Source organism: Narcine bancroftii, chromosome 3 (assembly GCF_036971445.1).
Source record: "Narcine bancroftii isolate sNarBan1 chromosome 3, sNarBan1.hap1, whole genome shotgun sequence".
Taxonomy (NCBI): Eukaryota; Metazoa; Chordata; class Chondrichthyes; order Torpediniformes; family Narcinidae; genus Narcine; species Narcine bancroftii.
The window spans coordinates 206284602-206306544 of NC_091471.1; the positions used below are offsets into that span (position 1 = coordinate 206284602).

Consider the following 21943-nt stretch of genomic DNA (forward strand, 5'->3'; position numbering starts at 1 on the left):
CTGATTCAGATTTATTGTCAGAGTACATACATGACATCACATACAACCCTGAGATTCTTTTACCTGCAGGTGAGGCAGAATCACCACTTATTGGTAGTGCAAAAAAACAGCACACAATGTACACATGTAAACTGACTAGGCAACACAGAGAAGATTGAAAAACAATAAAGTGCAAAAGTAAGAGTCCTTAAATAATCCCTGAGTTTATTGTTGAGAAGTCTTATGGCGGAGGAGTAGCAGCTGTTCCTGAACCTGGTGGTGAGAGTCTTGTGGCACCTATGCCTCTTTCCTGATGGTGGCATCGAGAACAGAGAGTGCACTGGGTGGAGCAGATCCTAGATTACGGCTGCTGCTCTCCAATGACAGCGTTCCCTGTAAATGTTCTTGATGGTCGGGAGGGTGTTACCTATGATATCCTGGGTGGTGTCCACTAATTTTTGCAGAACTTTACATTCAGAGGTATTGGTGTCCCCATAAAGACTGTGATGGAGCCGGTCAGCACACTTTCCACCACACATCTATGGAAATTTGCAAAACTTCCGCAAAACTCCTGAGGAAGTAGAGACACTGATGTGCTTTCTTCATGATGCCATTAGTGTCAATCTTTCTTCTTTGGCTTGGCTTCGCGGACGAAGATTTATGGAGGGGGTAAAAAGTCCACGTCAGCTGCAGGCTCGTTTGTGGCTGACAAGTCCGATGCGGGACAGGCAGACACGATTGCAGCGGTTGCAGGGGAAAATTGGTTGGTTGGGGTTGGGTGTTGGGTTTTTCCTCCTTTGCCTTTTGTCAGTGAGGTGGGCTCTGCGGTCTTCTTCAAAGGAGGTTGCTGCCTGCCAAACTGTGAGGCGCCAAGATGCACGGTTTGAGGCGATATCAGCCCACTGGCGGTGGTCAATGTGGCAGGCACCAAGAGATTTCTTTAGGCAGTCCTTGTACCTTTTCTTTGGTGCACCTCTGTCACGGTGGCCAGTGGAGAGCTCGCCATATAACACGATCTTGGGAAGGCGATGGTCCTCCATTCTGGAGACGTGACCCACCCAGCGCAGTTGGGTCTTCAGCAGTGTCAATACCACTTCAATATCAGCAGAGAAAAATCTTTCCATCTAATCATTTGCTCTTTCCTTTACAAAGACACTGACTCATTCTGGGATAAGGATCCACAAATTGTGATTTTTCTTATTGTTCACTCTGCTTAAGGTATAAGTGCCAAGAAAACAGGCAGGATGAGATCACACTTAGAATATTGTATTCGATACTGTTCACATCATTACAGGAAGGATATGGAAGCTATGGAGAGGGTGCAGAGGGCTTTTCTCTTTGGAGCAAAGAAAGATGAAAGGTGACTTAATAGAGGTCTACACGATCATGGAGGCAGCAAATCCATTTTTCCCAGGGTGGGAGTAACAAACACCAGAGGATATCTGTACTAAGTGAAGGGAGGAAAATTTAGAGTGGGCATGATGGGTAAGTTTTTTTTATACAGGGTGCTGTGGGTGCCTGAAATGCATTGGCAGGGCTGGTGGTGGAAGTTGGAACAATATTTAAGAGACTCTTGGACAGGTACAAGGATGAATGAAAAATGGAGGGTTATGAGGTAGGGAGGGTTTATATTTTTTTTCATTAGGTACATATAGGTTGGCATAACATTGTGGGCTGTAGGGCATGTACTGTGCTGTAATGTTCTATGTTCCATATCAAATTGTGTGAGACATCACAGTTATGCCTGATTCATCCCTCATTAGAACACCTGCATGAACCCTTCATAGCAGGACCACGAACAAATGAGGACTATGAACTTCCTCTCTCTGTAACATCACAATACTCAAATCAATTGTTTGCAAGTGAATTTTCACTAACTCAACATTGTTCAGGGGCTAGACATAAATAATCTTGTATGGCTGTGAACCATTCCCAACAAACTAAATATAAAATAACAAACTTACCAAGTTGATTCCTTTATCAGGCACTTGCAGGAGGTGCTCATCGGGAACTATTGGCTCCATAGCCACTATTAATGCTCTCTGTGAGTATCTGCATTTCAGTACTGATTTAAAATAAACAATCAAGAAGATAATCTATAAATTCAAATTAGTGTGATTGTGTTTCTACTGTGGTGCCTCATGTAGTGCCCTTATTCATGATTTTCCAATCATTACTTAGCAGTGTATCAAGGAGGTTCACCTCAGGGATTGCCAGAAAGTCAGGGATCTGAGACTGAACAAAATGTTTAATTTGTAGATGTCCTCCTTCTTCAAATATGGATTTCCCTCTCCCACCATCAACAAGCCACATATCTTCCATTACCCGCACATCTAGCCTGGCCCCCTCCACGCACCTCAAGGCCAGGATTCCCTTTATCTTCATCTACCATTCCACCAGCCTCCGCATCCAACACATCCTCCTCTGCCATTTCCGCCACCTACTACGTGATCCCACCACTAGATATATATTCCCCTCTCCGCCTTCCACAGGGACCACTCCCTCCATGACTTCCTTGTCCACTCCTCCCTCCCCACCAATTCAGGGCCAAAGTAGTCTTTCCAAGTGAAGCAACATTTCACTTATGAATCTGCAGGGGTCATCTACTGTATCTGGTGCTCCCGTTGTGGTCTCCTCTACACTAGAGAGATTGGGCGCAGACTGGGAGATCACTTTGTTGAGCATCTCAGCTCTGTCGGCCGAAATAGTGTAGATCTCCAAGTGGCCACCCATTTCAATTCCCCATCCTATTCCCTGCCGACATGTCTGTCCATGGTCTCATGTACTGCCAGAGTGAGACCACCCACAAATCGGAGGAACAACACCTCATCTTCCGATTGTACATCCTCCATCTGGATGGCATTAATATTGACTTCTCTGGCTTTCATTAAACTCCCCCTCACTTCTTCCCTGTTGCCTTCCCCCAGCTCCTTCTTTCCCTTCTGTCTCCTTTGCACAAACGTGATAAATTCTTAGCTAGTTCCTTATCATATCCAATTAACACCTTTTGTTGGTCTGTTTGAATTCTGAGGTTTTCTGAGACTTCCTGCTTCTGGCTTATTCTGCTTATTCCTTGAAGAAGGGCTCAGGCCCGAAATGTCAGTAATATATCCTTGTCTCCTGTAAATGCTGAAAAGACTGGCTGAGTTCTTCCAGCATTTCCGTGTGTTTTTACTACAGCGTCTGCACACTTTCGTGTTTCAACTAATGTTAAACAAACAGATATGTAGTTTTTTTTAAATTTCTCTCTCCTTTCTAGAATATCTGTGTTATATTTACTGTTTTCAAGTTTATAGAATATTGAGAATTTACAGAATATTCAAAGATCACCCTCATTCTATCCACAATTTTACAGTTACTTCATTTACAACCCCAGGAGGCAGTTTATCACAATTGAGGATCTGTTAGTATCTTGTCCCATTAGTCAGCCTAATATATTTTTGAACTGATGGTAATTATTTTAATTTTCTCATTCTGTTTTGTCCTGAGGTTACTGATTATTTTTGTCATATTTTTGGTGACTTCCATGAAGAGAGATTCATCATGACTGTTTCATGTCTCTTATTTTTATTCACTATTATTTCATTCTATTGACTCAGCTTCTAAAGGTCCAACACTTAGTTTTGCTATATTCTGCCTTTTTAATTTTTCTAATAAATTATTGGGGAGCTCTTATCATTGATATATTTCATATCTCCAATGCTCACAGACACAGGACTGCTGAAGGTTCTCCTGCCACATTTCTTCAATTACTTGTAGTGCTGGATACTTAACTAAAGTACAACATTACAGAACAGTCACTGACAGGTTTCCTTCTCTTTTGCACATCAAAGTGGTTCACAACCTGAGGTGATGGTAACTAATTGTCAAGGAACAAGCATAGCTGATTCATTAGACACACATGGAGAAGCAATGGTCAGTGTCATCAGTGAGTTATTGACTTTGTTGCCAGTAATAAGGCAGAATATATAGTAGACAATATCCTTGTAGCAACTTTAATCAAACAAAATAGTCGCTTAGAGGCTAAGTCAGGCGTTTGTCTGCGACACTTTTCTTGAATTAATCAGGAACAAAGCCCAAATGAATTTTCTTAAACAGTCTTTATTAACAAACACAAAAAAGTCTAAAGTCTGTATTAATGTTCAATATCAACAGCAAAAAAAACTACACTAGAAGAAACTAACATTCTGATACCGATTAATCATTACATGTAATGTTGTAACATCTATATAACGTCCTCAAGTCCAAGTAACGTTCATGGATCGGTCGACAGAAATTATTGACGCCTAACTCACCCTCCTCGGATTCCCCAACTGACGATGCGGGCTAATGAACCTCCTTTTCAAAGCACGCAAACCCCCACACATGCTTATTGCAGAACGCGCTGGCCCTGGCTCCAATCGCTTGCTGCCAGGGCCAAGCTAAACGTGCATCCATACTGATGGACATGCTGGCCCCGGCTGAAGCTGCTGGGGCTGAGCCAACTGTGCTTGCACTGCTATCCTCCTTTGGCTCCGTAAACGTGCCGGCCTTGTTGCATGTGGCCAACAGGAAGAGGTCTATGTACCCTGGGCCATCATCAATGCCTGTGGCCACAACAAGTAAGAAATGAATCTTTGGCTCTTACAATCCTCATTCCTATTGCATCTCACTTACTTCTAATTCAACATTCACTGCTGATTTATAAGCAATGGATGGTAAATCTATGTATCTCTTACTTAATCCTGCCATTCACCAACACAATTTTCTGCAATCAAAAACTCAACAACTACACCCAGGCCAGTAGAAGTTAGAAAGTGGAAACTGCAAGGTGGTGAGGGAGGAGAATCACAATGAAGATACACCATCCTTCAACTTTAATCTTCCAGCCACCAGATCAGAAAGAGATTGAATAGTTAATTTACAGTCACTTCAGCAATGATCCATGCAGTTAGTGAGGATTGGTGACAACACCTCCTCTACAGTTATCCTTAAAATTGGTGTCCTGCTGTGCACCTTATACAGGTGATTGTGTGGCCAAGTACTGCCCCAACTCCATCATATCTTTGCAGATGACACCACCATTGTAGGATGGATCACAAATAATGGCAGGATGGAGACAGAGGATCTAATGGCATGGTCTCAGGATAATAACCTCTCCCTCAATGTCAGGAATGTAAAGGAACTGGTCTACTACTTCCAGAAATAGGGTGGAGCACATGCCAATTGCTGAAATGGGGATGCTGGAGAGCTTTAAATTTGTGGGTTAAAAATCACCTCATTTTACTCCAATATAGTTTATTGGTTCAATAAAATTATTATTTATCAAATTTATTCCTTTAAAAATAAAATGTAATGCTCTGTTTGTCTTTGAAATGTTTGTAATTTGAAATCGTATTTTCACCTCCTTTGCTTTATTGCTTTGAATTACTTTATTTTTCTTATAACCCGACACTTAGTTATGTTGAATTTCACTTGCCTACCACGTGCAATCCTGTTTGTAATCTGTCACAAACCTCCTCAATATTTTCCTTCCTGCCATGGCTAAGTGATAGCCAGTACTTGGAAATTACATTTTTTGACTTCAAAATCTAAGTCATTAATGTCAATTTAAATAGCATTCATTTCAGCACTGATTTTTATGGGGAACCAACCATACATTCTGCCATCTGCAAGCTTGCATCGAGATAGCAGTTCATTGTTTTATTTTTACTCCTTTTCCTTTATTTTCCTTTATTTGATACTTCTATATGTATATTGTATCAATCATGTCATCCTTTTCCATTCACTCCATTGGTTTTCCAAAAAATTAAATGACATTGTTTAAGCAAAAATATCCTCTTTGAAATCCATGCTGACTGTTTATCATTACATTTTGCTTTCTCAATAGCCAACCTTTCTCCCTGAGCGAACTTGCTGATCAATCAAATTCAACTGATTAGCCAAGACATGTTCTGACTTCTTCCTCAAGCATTGGTATAAAGTTAGCAATCTATCAATCCTCCAACATTGTGCCTTGCGTGACAAATTAATTAAATATGCTTATCAAACCTCTGCTAAATGTTTTCAAGATTTAAATGTGTGTTTTTTAAAATCTCTTTGAACATGTCTTTGATATTCTCATTTTATGCATATCATTTCTGCTATCTCCTCAATGTTATATCCCGCTGGTATGTGTACTGAAGCAAAATATTTATTTTCTTTTTTTCCAACATTTTGTTTATTGCTATCGATTAATTTATGATTTTTTTCTATTTTGAGTACTTATTAAACAAAATTAGTGGATTTAGGATTGGGAATAATGAATTTGAGTGGATTGAAGATTACTTAACTGACAAAAAAAAGTGTCTGAATGAATGTGTCAATTTTGGGTTGGAAGGCTGCGATTGATCCTGTGTCACAGGAATTGGTGTTGCAACACCAGCTGTTCACAATCTGCATCAATGATTTTGGATGAAGGAACAAACATAATTTATGGGCATATAGACAGGCTAAATGTATGGACAAAGAGATGGCGGAGGAAAGATAATGTTATCCACTTTGGGGGAAAAAGACATGATATTTTTGCTAAATATTGAGAGACTGCTGAAGGATGTTGATGTTCAGAGGAATTTGGGTCCTCATAACCAAATAACAAACAGTTGACTTGCCAGAACAGCAAACAATTAAGAAGACAAATACTACATCATCCACTGAGTATAACATTGAAGGGATCTTTCTGCAGTTATACAAAGTTCTGGTGAGATTGTATCAGGATTATTATGCACGATAATCCTTAAGGATGTACCAGAATTGAGTGGAATGTAATAACATTTCACCAGTCTGATTCCTGGATTTGTCCTGTGAGGAGAGTTTAAGCCAATTGGGCCTATGTTCTCCAGCATTTAGTAAAATGAGAGGTGATCTCATTTGAAAGGAATGTTGATCTTGTGACAACCATGAAGGATTACAGTTTGAAAATGGGGTGTCGGCTATTCAAGTGATGAGAAACTTTAGGTAAGTGAATCTCCATAGCTCTGTGACATTTTTTTGTCTCTCCCTGCAGCTCTCAAGCTCCATGACTGGTTTCCATTAGCACCTCAGTTCCCCATCTATCCCTACGTCTTTCCACTACCTGTTTCCTTCTGTCTCCTTTCCCCCAGCTCTGTCTTCACAGAGCCAAACCCCTCCTCTTTCCCCAATCATTTCTCATCTTTCCTCTGCTCCTTATCTAATTAACACCTTTTAGATGTTGGTCTGTACTCCACCCCCACCCCCAGTTCCACCATTTCTTTCCTTCCCAGTCTTTTAATTCAGGTGGCTGCCTGTTTTTTACTCCTACCTTGAAATATCAGTTATATATCTTTGCCTCCTATGGATGTTGTGTGACCTGCTGTGTTCCTCTAGCCTTTCTGTGTTTTTCCTACAATCATGGTATCTGCAAACTTTTGTGTTTCACTTCAAGAGGATCTTTGACTTCTCTGTGTGAGAGGATTATGGTAGCTCAGTTGCTTGGAATTCTCAAGCTAAGTATTGAAAGATTTCTGGATATGAAGTGAATCATAAGGATATGGGGTGAGTCCAATAAAACTGCTTTGAAGGAAAAATTGATTTTTTATTTAATGAGAGAAGCAGATAGCCTACTTCCACTTGTTGTTGATGTATGTAGTCAAGTTTATTATTATCTGATTGTACAACCCAATGAAACAGTTTTCAAGTCTTTGGTGCAAAACATGCAGACATAACACACAAAGACAAACAATACATATGCAGGACAAGTATTCATGAATATAAATAAATGTTATTTCATGAATATGAGTCTCTGATGGTTAGTGTGAGCAGTTCCTTTGGTTGTTCAGCACTCTCACTGCCCGCGGGAAGAAGCTGTTCCTCAGCCTGGAGGTGCTGGCTCTGATACTCCTGTATCTCTTCCCTCAACAGGAGCAGCTGAAAGATGTTGTGTGCAGGGTGGAATGGGTCCTCAGTGATTTTGCGCACCCTCTTCAAACAACGATCCTGGTAGATCACATCAAAAGAGGAGAGGGAGACTCCAGTGATCCTCTGCCACTCTTTCATATTGACCTTTCATCCATTTCTCCACAGCAACCACACCACACTGTGATGCAGCCAGCCAGGATGCTCTCAATAGAGCTAACTTGATGGTGGCTGGTATTCTTGCCAGCTTGGGTCTTCTCAGGAATCTCCTTAGTGAGGAGATGTTGAGTGTCCATGATATGTTACTAATTAAGTGAACTCCAAGGAACTTGGTGCTCTCTACTACAGAGTTGTTGATGTGTAGTGGAGGGTGGTCATTCCTGGTCCTGAAGTCCACAATCTTGTCCACGTTGAGACTTGAGTTGTTCCTCTCCTACCATTTCATAACATTTTCCTCTTCTCTGTACTTGGTAAAAATAGTTTGTGCAATTGTAGTAGAGTATATAGAGTCAGAAATTAACACAGAATCAAATATAATGCTTGTAGTGTGAATAGTTGGTTCCCAACTGAAATAATGGTCAGAAAAGAGCATCTAAGATTGCAGGATAGTTTGCAGTGATGGTTTTGGGCTTTCTGATATTTACCCAGGGTGGCAGAGTTGGCATAGAGATTAGTGCAATGCTGTTACAGCATTAGTGATTGGGACTGGGGTTCAAATCTCATGCTGTCTGTTAGGAGATTGGACATTCTTCCCATGTCTGTGTGAGTCTTCCCAGGGGCTCTGGTTTCTTCCCAACATTCAAAACGTACAGGGGTTGTAGGTTAAGTGAGTGGCACAGGTTCATAGGGCAAAATGGCCTGTTACCATGCTGAATGTCTAAATTTAAAAAAAATTGAAACAGTAGCCTATCCAAGAGTAGACATCAGACAAATGAGACAGTTAAAAGGCATGTTATCATGAAGAGAGAACATAATGACTATCTTTGGATGATTTCATCAAATGGTAAAAATATGCAGATAGGGAAGAGTATGAGAAAAGATTAGATTTTATTTAAGAATAGGGGAAATAACAGTGTAGAGTTAGAAAACGGCTGGCTTAGATAAAAGTGGAGTTGGGGGTTATGACAATCAGCTGAAATAGTTGTTAACATCAAAGGCCACAAAATGATCTCAAAAGGGAAGAGGGTTTCATGGATCAAAGCTGCTGACACAAAGGATGTGAAATACGATGTTAAGAGCAGAAGCTGGATGAAGAAGCATGATGCAGCAGGACCATGTATGAAGGCTGCATTGTAATTAGTGATGAATGAAAACTTTGAGATGTGTACATTTCATAGATAAGGAGAGGGAAAGAATATAATTTATAATATCCATTTATCTATTCTGTAAAATTTCTTTAGAGCAAGGAAATTGCATGGATGACCAGTCCCCAACCAACAGCCAGGGCTAAGGGAAGAGGGGCACCCCAACCAACAGCCAGGGCCAAGGGAAGAGGGGCACCCCAACCAACAGCCAGGGCCAAGGGAAGAGGGGCACCCCAACCAACAGCCAGGGCCAAGGGAAGAGGGGCACCCCAACCAACAGCCAGGGCCAAGGGAAGAGGGGCACCCCAACCAACAGCCAGGGCCAAGGGAAGAGGGGCACCCCAACCAACAGCCAGGGCCAAGGGAAGAGGGGCACCCCAACCAACAGCCAGGGCCAAGGGAAGTGGGGCACCCCAACCAACAGGCAGGGCCAAGGGAAGTGGGGCACCCCAACCAACAGGCAGGACCAAGGGAAGAGGGGCACCCCAACCATAAGCCAGGGCCAAGGGAAGAGGGGCACCCCAACCAACAGCCAGGGCCAAGGGAAGAGGGGCACCCCAACCAACAGCCAGGGCCAAGGGAAGAGGGGCACCCCAACCAACAGCCAGGGCCAAGGGAAGAGGGGCACCCCAACCAACAGCCAGGGCCAAGGGAAGAGGGGCACCCCAACCAACAGCCAGGGCCAAGGGAAGAGGGGCACCCCAACCAACAGCCAGGGCCAAGGGAAGAGGGGCACCCCATCCAAAAGCCAGGGCCTCTGGGCTCGTTCAATTGACAGCATTAAGGTATATATAAATAACAGGTTTCTCTTATTTGTCACCAAGGTTTCATATATTTCCTGGGGAATCCTGTAAATCTGACATCTTTCACAGCCTTTTAATGGATTTTGTGTGCTCAGTAGGCTTGGGCTTGGAGAAATTATGGACAATTGCAGGACTGCCAGGAAGGAATATGGGAATGGATTGCTTTACAATGGTCAGAATGGTCTCTTTCTGTGTTCAAAGGCATAAAGTGAAATAAAAGCAAAATTTAAGGTACAGGTAGAGAAGTACCTAGTCCAAATGTAAGCCTGGAAATTATAGACCTGTGAGTCTGACGTCTGTGGTGGGTAAGTTGATGGAAAGTGTTCTGAGGGATGGCATTTACAAATATTTGGAAGAACATGGTTTTGTCAGGGGTAGATCATGCTTAACAAACCTTATAGAGTTTTTCAAGGGGGTTACAAAAAAGATTGATGAAGGGAAGGCTGTGGATGTTGTCTATTTAGACTTTAGTAAAGCTTTTGACAAAGTTCCCCACAGGAGGTTAGGAAAAAAGGTGGAGGCATTAGGTATAAATAAGGAGGTAGTGAAATGCATTCAGCAATGGTTGGATGGGAGATGTCAGAGAGTACTGGTAGAAAATTGTTCGTCAAATTGGAGGCCGGTGACTAGTGGAGTTCCTCAAGGATCGGTTCTGGGTCCACTATTGTTTGTTATATATATATTAACGATCTGGAAGAAGGGGTGGTGAATTGGATAAGTAAGTTTGCAGATGATACAAAGATTGGTGGTATTTTGGACAGTGAGGAAGATTACTGTAGCTTAAAGAGATATAGGAAAGCTAGAGGAGTGGGCTGAGAAATGGCTGATGGAATTTAATGTGCATAAGTGTGAAGTGTTGCATTTTGGAAAGGCAAATCTAAATAGGTCATATACATTGAATGGTAGACAATTGAGGAGTGCAGAGCAACAAAGGGATTTAGGAGTTATGGTAAATAGTACCCTCAAAGTTGATACTCAGGTAGATAGAGTGGTGAAGAAGGCATTTGGAATGTTGGCCTTCATAAATCGGATTATTGAATTAAAGAGTTGGGATGTTATGATGAAATTGTACAAAGCATTGGTGAAGCCAAATTTGGAACACTGTGTGCAGTTTTGGTCACCAAATTATAGGAAGGATATAAACAAAATAGAGAGACTGCAGAGAAGGTTCACGAGAATGTTGACAGGATGTCAGGGTTTGAGTTACAGAGAAAGGTTGAACAGCCTGGGGCTTTTTTCTCTGGAGCGTAGAAGATTGAGGGGGAATTTGATGGAGGTGTTCAAGATTTTAAAAGGGACAGAGAGAGTCAACGTGGATAGGCTTTCTCAATTAAGAGTGGGGGATATTTAAACCAGAGGCCATGGTTTGAGATTGAAGGGGGAAAATTATAAGGGGAACATGAAGGGAAATTTCTTCACGCAAAGGGTGGTTGGGATGTGGAATGAGCTTCCGGCAGAGGTGGTTGAAGCAGGATATTATTTACATTTAAGGAAAGACTGGATAATCACATGGAGGGGAGAGGATTGGAGGGGACTAGGAGGGTGGGGATTTGTTCCGGCATGGACTAGTAGGGCCAAACTGGCCTGTTCTGTGCTTTATATGGTTATAAGTATTCTCTGGCATATCACGTCACCATTTAAAACTGTTTTAAATTGTAATGAGGATATTCAGTATTACGTTAGTAATGGTTTCAATTTTGACAAATCGTATTTGGCAACAGAATAAATCAGGAGCTTTGTATGCAATGGAAATGAGTAATGACATGCCCAGTAGAATCTTCCACCAATCAAGTAATCACAGGTGCATATGTGAAATTAAATAAATTGCCTGGAGTCTGTTGATTACAACACAAAAGACAAAATAAAAACCCAATCTTTATTGCCAAATACTAATGTAAAGTTTAAAATAATGACTTAAATGACAAGGTGGTCATGACCTCTTTAGCATGCCAAAGCAAAATGGAATGCATGACCTATCCATCAAGTTACGGGTGGTGATCATTTTTTAAAAATAAAAGTTCTAAATGTATGCATTATTCTGAAGCTCTCGCTACTTAATTACAACCACAAACTTTCTTTGCCATATATCCTCCTACATATTTTCCAAATTTGGAGCTACCATTGTTTGTCTGCATTTAAGCTGCCAATTTTACCATTTCTGAATCATGAAACGAGGCACTTTAACCTAAACTGATCAAAGATAACAATGGGTAAAATGGGGTAAAAGTCATTTTCTGCTGAGCCCCTCGTCAAAATTTTCCAGCCCCTCATTATCCTCCCCACTTTTGCTGTCAGTGTGGGGAGCATGGTTCACCTATTCCTAACCTAAAGCAAATAAAATTGCATATACTGGAATCAGAAATTAAAACAGGAATGCTGGAAGAACTCAGCCAGTCAAGCAGAATGTGTACAAAGAGAAACCAGTCAGTAAACCCTTCCTCAGAACTATGAAGATGTGCAGAAGTTGCAGTTTAAATTTAGAGCTGTGGGGCAGGGGGGGATATAAAATTATATACCCTGCAGAGATAGGTTAAGACAGGTCAGAATAATTTTTTTAAATTAAAATTTTTGAATTTATACAAACAGCACGGTAACAAGCCCTTTAGTCCCATGAACCCATGCCACCCATTTACACCCATTCAACTTGCAACCCCTGGTACGTTTCAAATGGTGGGAGGAAAGTGGAACCCCCAGGGAAAAACCTATGCAGACACAGGGAGAATGTGCAAACTCCTTACAGTCAGCATGGGATTCAAACTCCAGATTTGATTGCTGGCGCTGTTTCAGCATTACACTAACCGCTATGCTAATTTTACCACCCTAAGTAGTAGTACTGACCAGTCAAGGTGTTTTATAGAAACATGGTGAGAAAGGGCAGAAGCACATTAATGGAAAACATCGAGAGAGCACTTGCTTCAGAAGGTAGAGTTCTTCCAGCTGGTTGCAAAGTGCTTTTCCAGTTTATGTTGGGCCTCACAATGGCAGAGTGGAAGAAGCCACGTAAAGACAAATTGGAATAGGAGTGGGATTGTGAATTAAAGTGGAAAACAACATGCACCACAGGATCACCTCTGCAGACTGAGCATAGGTGCTCCACAAACTGATCACCCAATCTGTGTTTTGTTTCTCCAACACAGGAAACCACACATTGAATCCAGTGCAATAGGTCAGATCAAATGCAAGTGAATTGTTGCTTCACCTGGATTGATTGTTTAGTGCACTGGATAGTGGGATGGGAATAGATCAATGACAGGTGTTGCATCATCTTCAGCTGCATGGGAAAGTGCCATGGATGGAGAGTGGTCTGTGGGAATGAAAGATCAAATTAGAGTCATAAAGTGAGCAATCCCTGCAAAATGCAGAAAGGGGTGAAGAAACTAAGATGCGATAGGTAGTGGGATAATGTTGAAGCTGGAAGGAATCACAAAAGATAATGGAAGGATAAAATGGGAATCAGTATAGGAGTGTAAATAGGTGTTTCATGGTTGGGGCCAACACTGCAGGGTAAAGGCTATATGACTTCTTGACTCTGATTTAGGTGTTATTCAAGTAAATATCTGACTTGCTTTCAATGCATTAATATCCTTAATAAGGAGAGCAATATTGTTATAATTGAATGCAAGAACAATATGGTGCGTCTAATGGAGATGGCCAAATGTGATTTAGGCCTCAGTGCCGGGGATTTTGGGAGAGAACACGTACATTGTTTGACTTATCTGACAATGAACCTGTAAGATTTTGCAGAGTCATTGTTGATGATACTTCTCTGGTGCTTTGTATCTGTTATCGACTGTTCATGTCTCAGAACAAGAAAGGAGGGCAGGGATCACTGCTATCTGATGGACTATAGCTTAGTACCTCCTTTGAAACTAGCCTGGGGAAAAGAGTCAGGGAAGGAGATTTTGCTCGTACTCAACCTTTCTGCTTGAGCACTCTGCACCTCTAACTTTACAAAGTTAGTAAATTACATATCTACACCTGTTCATTCTCTTCCCTCCTGCATAGAAGCAGTCCTCACTTAAAATCACTTGATGTCAAAGCATTCACCTCTCCAATTCTGCGACAATTACTCTATTTTCTCTGTCGATCACACTTGTCACCATGATCTTTTTACCTCCCATCTTCCAAAGAAATGTGATCTCCACTAAATTTCAGCCTGATTGCTACTCCATCCTTCTCTGCCATTCATCTCATCTCTATATAAATCTCTGCATCTGTTTACTGATCCCAGCCCCACAACAATATGGTTGATCCTGCTCAATTCCATCCAACAGTTAACCAACATTTTTGATCTCTCCCTTTCTGCCTATCTCAGCCACAGGCCCAACTAAGTGCCTGGTCAATCTTCTGAATCCAACAATGGGAAAGGGTGACCAGGTGACACATCTTTATCTGCAGGAAATGTTCAGTACTGGGCCTGTTGAGACTGAGGCTTTGGACTTTAGTGCAGTTGGCCAATGACCAAAGTTGTGGTTCACTGCATCCACACTAAATTGGGTTCACTAAAATTCCTAAGCAACAATCCCTGATCCAAACTCCAGGTTTTCCAACTCTTACAAAACTAAGTCACTGAACTGAAATTTAGCCAGCTGTGATCTGCAAATCTAAAATACCGCAGTCATGTTGTATGTTAACTATTAATGGACTAGCAAAAGCATTGTACATGTAAGCAATGGATTTATGCTAGTTCTACAGGTATGGGCTTTGGGATGTGGATAAGGAAAATGTCTTACTATATAGGCTCATTCCAAACTCTGTTCCCTTTCCTTTACCAAGAGTTGTTTCAACATGGTGCATTAATTTTAATTCCTGCAAAAACCTTGACCATTGTAACAATATTTAAATATGTACAAGCTCTTATGTTTACCAAGAGAATATTCCTAAATAGATGAATGGATTTAGTAGTTTTAGGTCCAGTTTTATTTAATAGTTCTTCTTTGGCTTGGCTTCGCGGACGAAGATTTATAGAGGGGTAAATGTCCATGTCAGCTGCAGGCTCGTTTGTGGCTGACAAGTCCGATGCGAGACAGGCAGACATGGTTGCAGCGGTTGCAGGGGAAAATTTGTTGGTTGGGGTTGGGTGTTGGGTTTTTCCTCCTTTGTCTTTTGTCAGTGAGGTGGGCTCTGCGGTCTTCTTCAAAGGAGGTTGCTGCCCGCCGAACTGTGAGGCGCCAAGATGCACGGTTTGAGGCGAGATCAGCCCACTGGCGGTGGTCAATGTGGCAGGCACCAAGAGATTTCTTTAGGCAGTCCTTGTACCTCTTCTTTGGTGCACCTATGACATGATGGCCAGTGGAGAGCTCGCCATAGAACACAATCTTGGGAAGGCGATGGTCCTCCATTCTGGAGACGTGACCTACCCAGCGCAGTTGGATCTTCAACAGCGTGGATTTGATGCTGTCGGCCTCTGCCATCTCGAGTACTTCGATGTTAGGGATGAAGTCGCTCCAATGAATGTTGAGGATGGAGCGGAGACAACGCTGGTGGAAGCATTCTAGGAGCCGTAGGTGATGCCGGTAGAGGACCCATGATTTGGAGCCGAACAGGAGTGTGGGTATGACAACGGCTCTGTATACGCTAATCTTTGTGAGGTTTTTCAGTTGGTTGTTTTTCCAGACTCTTTTGTGTAGTCTTCCAAAGGCGCTATTTGCCTTGGCGAGTCTGTTGTCTATCTCGTTGTTATACAACATGTAAATGTCCGTTTATGAAAATTGGCATTCTTTTGTAAATACATAATCATAAATATAATGCTGTAAAAAGATTGTAGAAGGTGTGAAGTGTTTGCCAAAAGCAGCATAGAAATATATTACTGTACTTCATTGTATTAGGTACTCACAATATTGGCTAATTCATGCATGACTACATTGAAAATTATTTATCAAATTGACTGTTTTAGAATCCCATTTATGGAATGAAACAAATGTCCAGTTGATCCTAAACTATTTTCTTTTAAGAACAAATCCTAATATTTTCATCAATGCAAAGTTTTAGAAATCACTATTCAAATGTAATTTGAAACAGAAGCTTTTGTCCATTTAATGTTGGTTCTTAATTAGTTATAAATGAGCAATAAGCAAGGTTCCATCATGAATTGTCTTTACAACTCAATGTTTTATGACTGACATCTAGATTGTTCATGCATTGAATAATGAGGGCTTGATATTTGCAAGTTCCGTCTTTTTACTTGGTACCCTGCAACCAAACAAAATGCCAACAGTAACTTAAAGAATCCATGATGTGATATATTTGAATGTATCCAAATTGTACAGCAATTATTGTCAAGGTCTTCAGACAAGAGTCTAGTTAAAATATGAAAAAATTTCGGAATTTTTCCCACAGAAGCCATTTCTCTAGGAAGAATGGTTTCAACTTTACCTGGAATCAATCTCAATTACTTTCAGTAGTACAGTCACTAGTCTTGATTAAGAGGGATACCTGGTGAGGAATTGTGTTGAAATTTGTATTTTATTTACTTCTGAAGAAAATCAAAGTATTGAAAGTAGATTTGATATTTTCTTCCCAATCATAATTGAATTATCATTAGTTATTCTTCCTGCATTTATTACTAATAGAATTCATTAAAGGACCTCACATCCTTAAGCAACCAAGATGTGTTTCTGTGCTCAATGGCTTTCTATAGGCCCTTTTATAGAGTGAAAAAAATGTGACTATAAAGGTGGAGATTCTCCGCCCTTGCATTGCAGGATTTGCCATCATAAATGTTCCACAAACAGCTCCAAGGCACCGACTCTGCTCCCTCTTCAACCTAATGCCACCAGTGGAACGGAGCATTCTGCCACGCATAAATGTACCGCTGCTGCGAGGAGCCGCAGGCCCAGCAAGGTCAAGGAGAATCTGAGCCCACCAAGCCACCAGAGCCAGAGGGTGAAGGGATCAGTGTACTGAGCTTCACGGCTCGGAAGGAAGGAGGACAGACACTGAGGAGTGGAGATGGAGAAGCAGAGCCGAGGAGTCTGATGGATGCAAGAGGGGAGTGAAGAGCCAGAGGGGCAGTGCTGGGCATAAAAGCTGGAAGAATAATCAATGGCCGTCTTCATTACCCATAATTTCCCATGCAACTGGAACCGCTCTGGGAAACGCAGAGTGGTTTTTCAGCTGTGTGGGGATTATGGGTAACGAAGATGGCCATTGCACTTCTCGCCCCACCTCCATAAACTCTGGAGGGCACTACATGGCACTTTTCTTCATAGGAGGTGCAGGAGTGGCCTTTTAGGGCTGCACCATAAAAAGCTATGTTCAAATTTTTCTCCACAGATGGAGCTGGCCTTGAGGCAGAGGCCCGGCATTAAAACACCTTAATGTGACTCGGTGGCTTTCTATGCACCCAATAGTGACACTTCAGTGGCTAATCAGAACTTTGGCAGTACAGTTTGAGTACCCCTGATCTGAAGATCTACAAACAATTTTGTTTGCACTAACATGTCAAAAGTGAAAAAAACTTAATACCTTCCTTGCCCATGTGGGGCTCTGAAGCTCTGTTGGCACCAGTTTGATTACAATAACACGTTTTAAAAGAAAAAGTGACATCTTTGCTTCTGGCTGAGACTATGCCAAACAGAGCTGGGTCTAAGTTTTCAGCATCAGCTGCATCTGGAGTCAGTAACAGAAACTCAGTTCTAAACACTGATGTGGTGTCATCCTGGGCAGGAGCGGGGACTGAGGTTGGGGACTGGCACCGACCGGTAGCAGGGAAGTTTTGGGACTGGCAGCAGCAGCAGTGGGGAGGTGTTGGGATTGGTGGGGAGGTGGTCTTCTTTTGTAAGTGAGATCATTTTTTTGGTAAATAGAAAACATTGTTTTAATTTTCCACTGTGGTGTCATGTTGGCCCTCAAAGCCTGCCATTGTTTGTTGTTGCTATTAACTACTGATGCCTCTGTGCTGCTTAGATCCCCAAAAAAACACAAATTATTTAGTCCCAAGGGTAACTTGACCTGTACACTGCTTTATGTAAGATTTTAAAGCATGAGATGAACAGGAAATATTTTTGGCATAGGACATTAAATATCCTTGACAAAGCACACTTCAATATTAATCCAGAGCATGCAAAGCATTTTCATTGCAATAAGAAAACCTATTCTTCAGGATGGATATGTCTCCCTTTTAGAAGGTACCTTGAAATTGAACATCACTTGCTGTCACACTCGTTTCATGGGATCTGAAGACCCCTCTGAGGCTCACTATGAAAGGTTGTTTGGATCCCTGGATGGCAGTGAGAGAGAAGGTATCCAGCCTCTTGCTCTACCTCCACCATCCCTCTCTCAATTTTGCTCTCGCTGCTCATTATCACCCTCTTCACCTTGTTCTACCAATCATTTGCCTACCCTTTACCTTTGGTCTGGGTAACTTCCCGTTGCCCTCTGTCCTAATAAAAGGTCTCAATCCTGCACTTTGTTTTTTCCAAGAGAAAACAAGGTGTATGATTCATATGAAATTCTACACCGTGGAACACATAAACGAGTCTTTCGATTTCCAGAGAAGTAACCAGTCTAAAAATCACGAACAGTGAAGAGAAACCTTCATATGATAAATTGAGGTGGCTTTGCAAGATAAACCTGAAAAAGTATAAACACAACTATCTCTCATTGGTTGTAAGTGCAGTACCATGCCATAAACCTTCAAATGAAATGCATGATTAGGCATTTCTTTGTGAAAGGAGGATCATTTAATGGACCTAAGACAAGTAGACCACAACTGTTTTGCAGATTTGAAAAACTTATTTATCAGAGATAAATTGTGGAATCTGAGTCAAGCCTCGGGACAGTTATTATTGGAGACAAAGTTTCCTCTAGATTTAAAAAAAATACAGAACTGCAAAACACTCCATAACCAGACTAGAAATATCAAGCAAAAGAGACAGCAGATGCTGGAATCTGGAGGATGACAAATAAAGAGGTGGAGGAACTCAGTATGTCAGGCTGTAACTGTTGGATGAAATGTTGGTGTTTTGGGTTGATGACCTTCATCCTGTCTGTAAGGTAGAGAGGAGCTAGTAAGTGTTAAGAAGTCACAAAGAAGGATGTGGTAAGTGATAGATGAATCCAGGCGAGGAAGGGTTGATGAACAGCTAGAGACAGGTGAAGGAAGGATGGAGATAACCACAGAGGCTGAAAGGTGATAGGTGGAGGTAACAAAGGGCTCCAGATAATGGAGTTGATAAGATAGGAAAGTGATGTTGAATCAAATAATGGGAACTGAGGGGGAGGGATGAAGAACTAGTGGGTGATGAGTAAAAAATGGGCACCAATGGTGTAGTGGTTAGCGTAACGCCTTTACAGCGCCAGCCACTGGGACTGGGGTTTGAATCCTGCAATGTCTGTAAGGAGCTTGTACTCTCTGTGTCTGCGTGGGTTTTCCCCATGGGCTTGGGTTTCTTCCCTCCATTCGAAATGTATCGGGGGTGTAGGTTAATTGAGTGGCATTGACTCGTGGTCCAAAATGGCCTATAACCATGCTGTATGCTTAAATTAAAATGTTAAAAATGGAGGTGAGAGAGGGGAAATAAAGTCTGTAACAGGGACTGCAGGAGGTAAGGTTGGAAAAAAACTGGAGGTGAGAAACCTGAATATACCAGAAGAGGAAAGGGACAAATGGTGAGCATGTTACCTGAATTTGGGCAATTCAATGTTCATGCCCTTTGGGTTGTAGCCAATCTATGCAGAATATGAGGTGCTGTGCCTAAATAAGAAGGGGGAGGACCACAAACTAGCAGGTGATAGATGGGAAGGGGAAGAAGGGAAAAGAGCTGAGTTCCGCTTAGTTGTTCCATATAACATTATGGATAGAGCACAGGTGCTATAAATGTGTAATGGCCAAAAAAAGGAACTTTATATACCAAGTTTTCACTAAGCTTTAGTTCATTAATGACAAAATACTAAATATGGTTCTTTTTCTCTTGCATTGCTACAACAATGTAAAAACCATAATTGCAGAATACAGGATTGCAATAAAAGATCAATTAGCATGGAAAAAAAGTACAGCATTGCAGGGCTGTTGTGGGGTTCATTCAGGAGCCTGATCACTGCAGGGAACTAACTGTCCTTGAGTATGTTAGTGCATGCTTTCAAACTCTTAAGCCTTCTTGATGGGAGAAGAAAGTGTGGGGTGTGATGGGCTTTTCAACTTGTTAGGTTCCTTTCCTGGGCAGAGGAGAAAGGTGCATGAAAAGAAGTTGGCATTATTTTCTGAGCTGGATTTGCTTCCTTTCTGCAGCTTCAAACAATCTGGAGCAGAGCAGCTCCAATACCACACAGTGATGCATCCAACATGTATGCTTTTGATGATGCACCTGTAGAAGTTGTTGATGGAAAAGGAAGAGGTGCCAAATTTCCTTCCTCTTCCAGGAAAATAGAGGTGCTGGGCACTTAATGACCATGGTGTCAATATGTTTGTCCCAGGACTGATCTTTGGAGATATTTATTCTGAAGACCTTTTCTTTCATCTTCAACACCATTATTGTGGACAGGAGTGTGGACTCTGCCCCCCTCCCTCTCCTGAATTATTTGATTATCTCCTTTGTCTTATTGATATTGAAAGGTTGCTATCTTGGCACCATGCCAGTAGACTTTCAATCATTTTTCTGTATTCCGTCTTATCAATTATTTGATACTTGACCTATTACTGTGGTGTCATTGGCAAATTTGAAGATGGGGTTGGAATGGCATCTATCTATACAGTTGTGGATATAGAAGGACTGAGTACACATCCTCGAAGAGTGCCAATGTCGAGTGTGATCGAGGAGGACATGTTGTTGCTCATTTTCACTTATTGCAGTCTGTTAGGCTGGATGTCAAGGATCCATCTGCAGAGGAGGGTGCTGAAGCTTCGATCCCCAAGTTTGGAATGAGTTTGCTAAGGAGTATGGTATTGAAGGAGGAGCTGATGTCTATAAACAGTAGTTTGGCATCCAGGTTTTCCACGGCTGTTTGTAGAGCTGGGGAGATGGCATCTGCCATGGATCTATTTGGCTGGTAGGCAAAGTGATGAGGTGAAATGCAAAACAAAAGGCAGAACAGGAAAATTATAGAACGTGGCTAAAAAAAATAAATGGCCCTATGCATGGAAAATGGGCACTATATGGATTAGAAAGCCATTTTTATAAACTGCAGAATGAAGAGGATATTGAAAGCCAGTGGAATGAAAGAGCTGAGCTATGCAGTTTTGCGGATGTACAGAATGAAATGGTCTCTCTCCATAAGTTCTTTTTCTAATAAATAACTTTTGTTCGCTTAACTGTCTTCCAGCATTTTAGGGGATAGTTTCCTATAAAGCAGGGTCACTCTGGCACCCAGTCACCTCTGTGAAATGTGAACCTGAATAAAATCTCTTAAATGGAAGCCTACTCACTTGAGAAAGTGGAAGGAAATAGTCTTTCGTCTCTTGCATTAGTTTGGACTGATTATTTGGCAGACAAATGAGACATGAACAGCTGAATGCAAAACAAGCTGCTCCTCTGCTGGCACACACCTCTTTCCCCCGACTGCCAAACCGAATGAATTCTCAATATTCTCTCAATGGAAACCATTCTTTTCAAATGCCTGGCAGCTGAATGACTTACAGGAATGAATTTTGAATTACTGTGGAAAAAGGAAACAATTTTTTAACAACAAAACTTTCTTTTAAAAACCAATACTGAAGAAAAGCCATTTCCCCAGGTTGTTTTTAGACCCTGGTTTGCATACTGGTTTACAGAAAGCGAGGGAAAAGTTGAGTAGAAAATCCAATTGCTCTGTAACTGAGTTACAGGGAAAGGTTAAACAGGTCAGGACTGTGTTCTTAAAAGTGTAGAAGAATGAGGAGAGATTTAATGGAGGTATTTAAAATTATGAAGGGTATAATGAGAGTAAAAGCAAGCAGGTTTTTGCCATTGACGTTGGGTGAGGCAAGAACTGGAGGACGTGAGTGAAGGGCAAAAAGGGAAAAATTTAAAAGGAATATTGGGGGGA

General features: G+C 41.6%; 1 protein-coding gene across 15 annotated transcripts in view; it reads right to left on the minus strand.

The window, feature by feature from the left end:
• The window catches only part of LOC138758057 (uncharacterized), a 356156-nt gene that overhangs the window by 96426 nt on the left and 237787 nt on the right, over nt 1-21943 (minus strand). The window contains exon 10 of one of the 15 annotated variants that reach the window (XM_069926424.1): nt 16027-16171. The exons of 13 other annotated variants lie outside the window; for them this stretch is intronic. In XM_069926424.1, the coding sequence (XP_069782525.1) occupies nt 16092-16171 (80 nt within the window). In that variant the 3' untranslated portion in view covers nt 16027-16091. Of the gene's footprint in view, nt 1-16026; nt 16172-21347; nt 21575-21943 lie in introns of those variants that run through there. One more of the 15 variants, XM_069926425.1, reaches the window with a different exon arrangement.